General features: G+C 43.2%; 1 protein-coding gene across 2 annotated transcripts; it reads right to left on the bottom strand.

The window, feature by feature from the left end:
• Positions 1 to 4,763: 4,763 nt before the first annotated feature.
• LOC117282588 lies at positions 4,764 to 9,111 on the bottom strand. 2 transcript variants are annotated; one of them, XR_004513384.1, is made up of 4 exons: positions 8,902 to 9,111; positions 8,435 to 8,612; positions 8,090 to 8,285; positions 4,764 to 4,901 (listed from the first exon to the last, which is right to left on the bottom strand). XR_004513384.1 is itself a non-coding variant. In XM_033752843.1 (3 exons), exon 3 carries the CDS (start codon positions 7,771 to 7,773, stop codon positions 7,072 to 7,074), a length of 702 nt encoding a protein of 233 aa, XP_033608734.1. In that variant the 5' UTR covers positions 7,774 to 8,285; positions 8,435 to 8,612; positions 8,902 to 9,111; the 3' UTR covers positions 6,655 to 7,071. The 2 variants fall into 2 exon arrangements, 1 of the variants encoding a protein (XP_033608734.1); XM_033752843.1 differs by lacking the exon at positions 4,764 to 4,901 and having other exon boundaries at positions 6,655 to 8,285.
• Positions 9,112 to 9,383: the final 272 nt, after the last annotated feature.

Below are 9,383 nucleotides of genomic sequence, written 5' to 3'. Positions count from 1 at the left end.
CCCCCCATCGTAGCTGGTTCCTGTTTAACTTCAACAGTTCCTTCGCCCTCTTAGCAGAAGGTCCTCGTATGAGTCCCTTTGCTTGCCTGAGTCCAGTCAGGGATCTCCAGTATTTCTTGTGTTTAATGTTTGTCCAGTCCCTGATTGCCTGTCTGGCAACTCCCATAGAGATGTCACGGGCTGGTTCAGGTCCTATGAACGGATGTTCAGCTCCAATCTTGGCCAGTTGATCTGCTGTTTCATTTCCAGCAATACCCTAATGCCCCGTCACCCACATCAGTTGTACCCTGTTGTGTTTGGCCAGTTCCATGAGAGTTTGATGGCAAACCCAGATCAATTTTGAGTTGATGTGTTGTTTGTGAAGCGCTTTAAGTGCAGATTGGCTGTCAGATAGAACGTAGATGTTCCTATTTCAGTAATTCCTGTCTAGATTCTCCATAATACATGCCTTAATGGCATATTCTTCTGTCTGGAATACTGTCGTGTACTGCCCAAGGCTGAAATAAGTTCCCGCCTCGTGCCATAGCAGTACACACTAGAGGAGTGGCTGTATAGTTCCACTTATTCTTGACCTCGACACTAGTTGAAGATGAGCCTCACTCCCCGGCCGCTTTACCCCGGTACCCATTTTATAGGAGGCTGTGTGAACGGCACAACTGGCCTGGGCGCTGTGGAGAGCAAATAAATCTTGCCCCTACCGGTATTCGATCTCCATCCACTCGGGAGTCCAAACCCGTAGCCAGTCGCTATACCGACTGAGCAGTACCGGCTCCTGACAGGTGTGAATAGTTTGTTTACCTGTACTTTTACGTGTTCTAACCCAAAGAGTTGAAGTAAGGTTAAACGATTTATATTTATATTAGGGTAGTGTTTGTTTCGAATTCCTGACCGTAGTATTTGTTGTTTTCTTGAGTTCCTTCAGGCATGCGCCCTGATAATAAAGTAAAGTAAAAAAGTAAAGCCATCCTTGTAACAGGCCGTGAAGGCCCATAAGGTTGTGAGACGTTGAGGCTCCCACATTATCTAGACAATCGGCTCAAAGTTGGCGGTAAGGTTGGCAGCCTTACGCGCCGGTCGCGCTTTACTCCCCAGGAAAATTATTTAATTAATTCCTGGTACTCATTTCTGTTAGAGGCTGAGTCGACCCAAAGGCCATAGTGGGCTGAAGGGAATTGAACCCGCGACCTTCCTGCTTGTAGCATATGTACCTCAACCAACTACGCTACCGCGTGTCCTGCGCCCAGATAATGCCATTGTTAAGCTATGACCGCCCACCTCGAAATCATTTCCTCTACTGGACGTGACATCGTTGTTATATAACCATCTGGAGCGAGGTACCATTGTTAACTTCGATACTACACGGAGGTGAGTGGTCAGGTTCATGCCTCGGCCGGTCTGTCCTCTCAGGAAACACCCCGCTACCCATCGGGCTATGCGTGCTATCCAGAATATGGAGAAAGAAAAGTTTTTTCTCTCTAGCCAGAAATCGAACCTCGATCACACTGTCGTCCTGTCCATAGCCCAGTCACTGTACCGACTGAGCTATCCACGCTGTAACTTTAAATGTCAAAATTTGTTAAATAATTCCGTTGAGGTTTACGTAACAATTATTTCGAGAATAAAAGCAAAGTAATAGGGGTTACGTGTTTAAGCATTTGTACGGAATTTGTCTTGGCCTGTTTGAAGATACTGGCTAAGTATTGAGACCAAGATCGAGATATCTCGATGTAAAATCTAACGAGGTTTATCGATAATACAGGTCTCGAACGCTATCCCAACTCAGAGCCTGAAGTGAGCTGACAGATGAAAACATGGCGTGTTCGGAAGAGCTCAGAAAGATTCACGTTTTTATGGCACGCTCCAGTTCCTTTATGAAGATAATAATTTAGTATCAACTCACATCTGCGTGGGGAGCAGATGATATATATCAGAGATGCGAAGAGGCATTCATGTTTATGTGAAATGTATACCGGCTCTAAGAACTCGTGTCAGATTATGTCATCATCTCTGACACATCACAACAGGGGTAGCCAAAACACTGTAAAAGATTTCTTCAAAATATTGCTAGGCAACGGATCAGTAAACTCTTCCAGATATGCAACAGTATAGTGGAAACCCCCCTCCTTGGTGTCTCCACCTTATCGTGGTGAGGGGGTTTGAGTATGCCAAGGACCCTGAGAGCTATACCAGCGGTAGCGTAGCTACCGGCAGGGCCTCCCTTGCTGGACAGGTCAAAAAAAAAAAGTGGAAACTGTTTTCCATGCGGTCTGCGCCAAGTAACAGTAGAACAACTCGGTTATGAAAACCGTTTCTAGGCAACGTTTCGGTAAACACTTTTCCCCGTATCAGACCGTGATACAGTTACTTCATCAACAGTAGAACTGCGTTTTCTATGCCGTCCGTGCCGCAGCTATAAAATCAAAGCTGAGAGCTATTGTGCGTATTATGCAGGCAACAAGCGGAAGTCATACAAAATCATGATAACGAAAATGTTAACAATATTGGACAAGGAGAAGCCCGACACAGAAACTTGGAGGCGGTCAGGCATACGACCGTCCAAGTGGCTAGACTGCCGTTGTAGCGAATACTACTAGAAATAGGGCATAATCTGCTGTACTGAGCCTGGATTGACAGAGGCCTTATATATATTTTACATAGAAATAGGAATTAAGATTAAATTTGTAAATATATGTAAATACTGACAATGGACTTACTAATACAGGCTATGACTGATAAATGACAGACCCGACCTCTCGTCAGAGAGGGCGCCCCAAATGGACAGGACGGTAACTTTCATATAAGAATAAACATCTGGTCATGAGCCCCAGCTGGGGCTTGACACCAAGACAGACAGACTAACCGACCGTCAGCAGCAATGTGATTTGACTTCGATTTTGACTTGATCAACGCTGAAATCTGAACGTCATGCCATAGCGAATGGATACACAGAAGCAGCTTCTGCAGCACAACAGGTACATAAACTGATCAGTGACATTGAAAACCTTGCCAAACGCACACCGGCTAGAGTGGGGGAAATCTAGTAGCTGAGGTACGGGGGATATTTCGGGAACACAGAGTAAGGAGAATTTCAGCCTTGGAGCCGCTACCGAACAACGGCTACTAAAATCATGACAATAAAAAGAAGTGTGTGTGATAGTGATTTATAAAGTATAGTTACGAGTTCCAGCCGATCGCAATGACAGAGCGATTTAAGGCATGAACTGTCTTCTCTCGTTCGAAAGCTGGGATCGTGGGTTCGAATCCCACTCAAGGCATGGATGTCTGTGTGTACGTTAATTCTGTTTTTATGTTGTCCTCTGCATGGGTAATGGCCTTGCGACGGGCTGATCGCCGTCCAAGGGTCTGTGTAGAAATAATTAGGAAACTGAAGATGCCAGGGCCCAACAAAGAGATGTGGAACCATTGATGAATGAATGAATGAATGAGTCACGATTTGCATAAGAGTCCAATCAATTTAATTACCCATCTGAACCCCGTCTATAGTCACTCTATCACGTGGCGATATCAACAGTTTGGTAACAAAAATAATAGCAAATAGAAATTAATTTCATGATGAGACTAAGGAAATTCTCATTACAATTTAAAGGACAAATCTAAAACTTTATTACCTTTGTTTTATCCCCAATTTTCTCCTGCGTTCCTCTCTACTTCATTTCATCTGCTCCTGCTAACTATATCCATCCCTCCCCCCCCTTCCCTCACAGCTCTCCTTGATTGCAGGAGCAGTTATTTTCACAGTCTTTACATCAGTGTCTTTTGTTTACCACTATTACGCCTGTAAACTTTTGCACTGTTCTGTCCTCACTTTCATTATTTTGCAGCTTGCCACTTCCTTTTATCCGCATTTTAACGTTGTTGTTAGTGTTGAGCGTGAGTGGTAAGCCCACCGTGAAGATTAGGAAAAGAAATGTTCCAATGTTTTCTTCTTACCCGGTCCAACAAGAAGAGGCAACTGACGCCTGCAACAGTCAGTTCAATTTAACGTGACAGGCGTCAGCAAGTTCCGTTGTGCTTCGAGTGAATTTTTTTTCCCTTGGCACTACAGCCCCAGTGGGCCTAGACCTACCTCCGTGAACTACGTTCAGTTTGGTTTTCTATATCTTACACATTCGGTAGGACTCCTTGGGCGAGTGATCAGCTCGTCGCAAGGCCTCTACCTGTAGACAAACACAGAAACACGCACACAAATATCCATGCCCTCAGTATGATTCAAACCCACGATCCCGGTTTCCAAGCGAGCGAAGACAGTGCATGCCTTAGACCGCTCGGCTACCGTGACCGGCTGCGTCGAGTAAATATGGTAGGATAATTGCTACGTTACATTAGCATTGCCACGTATCCAGAATTTGCGTGAATAATAAGACGGGGTTTGGATTTGATGATCGAATGGCACTGTCATCTTCTTCCGACTGGACATTCCACGGGAAATATTCGGACTCCCAATTAAACTCCGTTGTACTCCGTTGTAATCCTTTCTTTTTTCGTTGGCACTACAGCCCCAGTGGGCCTAGGCCTACCACTATGAACTTCTCCGTTCACTTCGGTTTTTCTAGATCTTACACATTCGGTAGGATTCCTTGGGCTGGTGATCAGCTCGTCGCAAGTCCTCTACCTGTACACAAACACAGAAAAACGCACACACACAAACTAAACATCCATGCCCTTAGTGGAATTCGAACCCACGATCCCGGTTTCCAAGCGAGCGAAAACGGTACATACCTTAGACCGCTCGGCTACCGTGACCGGCCCATTGTACTCCTTCAAAGTCAAAGTCACATTGCCACTGACTCAGACCGAGGAATCAGTCGTAGCTGAGAAAGAGTCAAGAACTCGAAGCCGCTATGTAGAGGAGTGGCACAGGTTGTGTTCTGTAGGGGCGCCTGTGAAGAGAAGACTTTATGTGTAATATTTGAAGTGCATAATTCAATGAACAGATTGTCAAGGCTTAGCCACTGTTGAGGTCTGTTACGTAGCAACGACTGTGCAAGCAGATATAAAAGACTTTATTTTTAAGTGTAATCTAATAAACCGATTCGCATCTCAGTCACTCCTACACTCCTAGCGCAATCCTCGGCCGAGCAGACAACTGTAATTCCGCAATTGCAACGTACATTCTGAAGAAATCATATTCAGTTGCGTCATGTCTCTGCTTCACACTTCATAGCACAGCAGTTATTGTACGTACCATGTGTTTTATTGTTAGAGAACTCTGCAGTCTGCCACACAATGTATTTACTTAGATATCTTCCGTATATTTCTCAAAAAAAAAAAACAGCCATTATATCCCTAAATACAATTTAACGGTTTACTGTCACTTTGCTGTAAATGATTGAGAAAGATTGCACATTGTTACTAAAATAATTTACTTGAATTCTTCTGGTTTAAATTCTAGCGGAGAGTTTAGAACAATGTGTCACTGTCAGCATAGGGCTTATTTCCTTTTGTTGGAGCACAAAATATCGACTTTACTAAGTTTATTGTAAAGAGTCTGAAAAATAAAGTCTGAAATTTAAACATCTGAAAAGCAGGAACAGAGAAACCTATGAAGATACTGGTACTTCTACTCTGACCATAAATTCAAGCGCTTCAACTAACATAAGTTGCGCGCGCATCCAAACTGTAGTTAACGGACACCACATTCTGTCCACCCTATCAGTTCAGTTACGTAAAACACAGACCTTGCAGTGGTAGAAAAACTTGAATCCATCATTCGAGTTCAATGTGAAATTAGTCGCGAGTGTAGTGTGAACTATGTAATGAAAAGAGCACTGGATGACAGTATGAACAATTTAGAGAGAGTTGCAGTGTTCTCTCTCCTGCTCCTACGCCTTTAGACTTTGTTTCTTTGAGGTTGTGTGTGCAGGCAAAAAGTGAATATACCGGACGAATTCAAAGCAATTACACATGTTACAAAAGACATGTTACCGGCTGTCTGATAAAGAGGTCGACTACATAGAGTTGGGATCTGTGCAGGGCTGGAGCTAGTGTTCTTTATGAAGTGTTTCACGTTTAAAGACCTTCTCGCTTGTGAGTACAAATAACTGTTTCAGTCCATAAATAACAGTGCAAAGACCGCTTTCATATTTATATTCGTTCCTAAGCCTGAATTCCTGGCATTACTTTTGTTGTACCCTGTAGCTCTGTATCCGGAGAGATTTTCTTTTAGTACGTGGACAGAATAGGAAATGCTACATGTTTCTGAAAAGGATTAAAAAGGTATGATCCTTCCTAATAACAGTACAGATCCTTTCATACTGAGTTTACAGCCTGGTATGATGACGTAATCGCCCTTCTTTCTCTGTTCCCGCAGACAAACCTGAACTGGGCCCCTTTATAAGTTGTTCCTATTTCTTCAATCCGAAAGCTTCACTGTCTTCTGGGAACGTTACGCAAGGATCACAGTGGACTGTTACCTAAAGACTTTGGTACAAGAACAAAGAAATGAGCACAACGCGCCGCATTAAAAGGGGACATTTCGTAGAAACATGACGACTATGCAGGGCACTGCGAACCAGATGAATGTGAGGCAGATGTACAAGTATGACGATGACTGGAGTTTCTGTCGCACAGATCTGGCCTAAAAGTACTTAATGTATTTATGCCCATAAACACATCATTTTTTGGGACCCATGAAAAACTGCATTTATTAAACAAAACTCCCGACTCTCAAGAATACAAAACACATCAAAAGAGTTACAAAAATTAAATAGTTTGTCTTTAAAAGAACATTTTTTGACGAATGGCAAATGCGCAGTCTTACAGGCACTGTCCTCTAACTGCGCAACATGTCCTTTATGAATGCGCGTTAACATACGTCGCATTTGAAGGGTCCGAAGCCTTCGTAGCTTGAACAGTCTTCATGCCACTACTGTTTATACGCACTGCATTGCACCCAGTCCTCAGTAATGGGCTCTTCATAGGCTTCGTCACAATCAGGACAGTTAATTTTCTCTTCTTCTGCAGCTGCAGAACAAGTTGACGCTACTGAAGGGCCGTCGTAACGAAGAGTTTTGCTGCCTCGTTTGTTAGTGCTTGGCTCTCTCCTCGTTGCTAGATGAGCGTTCTTGTATGGAGAGGAAGATAAAACCTCAGACTTCTAGCAGTCCTCTTCAGCTTCTTCGTCTGCACTGCCTTCGGTAATGGTGAGATCATAGCAGATGACACTTGTGGCTCCTCAACTATCGCAGGTTGAACTGTTAAGGATACTTCATCACCATTTTCATTGTTCACTAAAACGTGAGAGTCTTCTGCAGTGGCTTGAGTCTCCTGCACACTGGGGCAGAATGTCACTTCTGAGGGTGCAAATTCTTCATCTGAGAAGACATTCCTGTTAACCGGATGAATTCCCGTTGTCTCTAATGCACGTACTGCTATTTTCATGTTTTCCACTCTCTCGTAGGCTGATCTGAAGATACCGGCAACGTTGGTCTGAGCAATTGCTGTGCCAGGATGGTTCACTAGCCACCTGTCAGCCTCTTCGGAGTAGGCTTCCTCCAGATGCCCGAGAAAGCAAACACCTAAAGGCTGAAGCCTGTGGCTTGCATGCGGTGGTAAAGACAGAAGAGTTATATGATTGTCCAGTATCAGGAGAACTGGATCCTCTTTCATTGGCTTCACGAAGCTGCTGAAATGCTTTAGCCACTCTACGAACAGTTCAGTATTGATAAAACGAGTGTCAGAAATCACTGGCAATGTTCCTTCTGGGGCATCTGTGAACAGCTCTGGTTTCATCCGCTTTCTTGCGAAGATCATAGCTGGAGGAACAAATATGCAGCACACTGCAGTTACTTCTGCCCTCTCTCGCCTGATGTCTCTTTGCACACGATTTTCTTTCCCTTTTGGGATATTACCTTTGGGACATGATTGGGTACTGCCGAGATACCAGACTCGTCCACATTGAATTTACGATGAGCTGGAAGCTTTTTCTTAGCACACACACTTACCAAATTATTATGAAATCGCTCATATTGGATTTTGTTGAGTGAAATTGCTCTCCCTAGACTACACTTCTCTGGAGTGCGTGACGTTAGATTTTGCCCCTTGCAAAAGGTCAATACCCAGTTCTTACCCGCTAATCACGCAGTCCTGTTGAACCTGTGTTCAATTCTGTTCTTTTCGGCACACTCGTACGCTGAACTGATGAGCTCTTTCCTGGCAATGCCATACAGTCTCTTGTCTAGCTCTCTCAAATAGTCTGCCAGTTTCCGTTCCTCCTCAGGAGTAAACACAGGCTTATGACGTCCCAGGGAAATTGGTACAGTTCCCTGTAAGTTAAAGCAAGAATAAATTATATAATTTACTCAGAGAGTAAATATTATAAACTTTAGTTAAAATGTAGTATAACAGAAATAAACAAATGATAAACAATAAATAAAATATTAAATTACTTATTTAATGAATAGTGCTCACTTACAAATTTCAATCTATTTCTCAGAGTGGATTCTTTCGTTCCCAATGAAGCAGCTGCTTTTCTTTGGCTTTCACCGTTTTCAATTCTGTTTCTAGCTTCGTCTAGGATTTCCTGAGTAAATATCAGTTTCCGGTCCGATTTCCTGGAATATGTTGAACCCGTATTGCGCTTGAACAGACGTCTGTAAGAAAGAACACCCTAGTTTAAAACCTTTTCTACGAAGCGAAATTGTGCCTCTAAGATCACGCACAAGAGCGCAGTCTTACAGGCATCTACGTAAGTTACACCTTTTGGCCAATAGCTGGCAGACACCTTCACGCAGGCAAACAGCGAGTAGTTCACATTTTAGGTTATGAGTTCACCTTGCAACAGGAATAATTATATCCAAGAAAATATTATTACATTTTGCAAGAAAGCTTGCCTTCTTAATATTCAGATTTATATCAAGATTGATGAGTTGTTATTCTTACCTGATAAATCTTTATTAAACCACGTTCAGGAAAATTCTTCACACAGTTAAAGGGTAACCCACGAGCTTCATCTCTCGACAGAATGTCGCCAGTCAGCAGTGCTGCCAACTACAAGAAAATGCCACTGCGCAATCTTAGAGTCTGTACAATCTTAAGTGCCTTTCCTTTACGTATATTTTTGTAAATCGAGCGGGTATTAGGTAAATTGTATGGCAAGCCATGGAAATTGGACAGCGTTTTCGATGGCGTCCATTTACTAGGTTTCAGTACTGTCACTGATTATTTCGCAATCGCTAAGTTTTACTCAAATATTTTATATGGACTTTATGGTTATCTGCAGTTTAGTTCAGGAGATGTTTTGCAGACCCCCCCCCCCAGTGGTTCTCAGAGCGTAATGACAGTGAACTGAACTGAACTATCAAGGCTACGGAGCTATGATACCAGTCCTGCTCTCGGAGAAATACATAGAAATATATCAAAGG

The sequence above is a fragment of the Cryptotermes secundus genome, unplaced genomic scaffold (genome assembly GCF_002891405.2).
Source record: "Cryptotermes secundus unplaced genomic scaffold, Csec_1.0 scaffold91, whole genome shotgun sequence".
NCBI lineage: Eukaryota > Metazoa > Arthropoda > Insecta > Blattodea > Kalotermitidae > Cryptotermes > Cryptotermes secundus.
Note: the sequence above shows the minus strand (reverse complement) of the source record. Positions and strands in the feature narration are given on the sequence as shown.

Excerpts from the sequence above, each read along its gene's own strand:
- LOC117282588 (XM_033752843.1), bottom strand. The coding sequence starts at position 7,773 with ATGATCTTCGCAAGAAAGCGGATGAAACCAGAGCTGTTCACAGATGCC.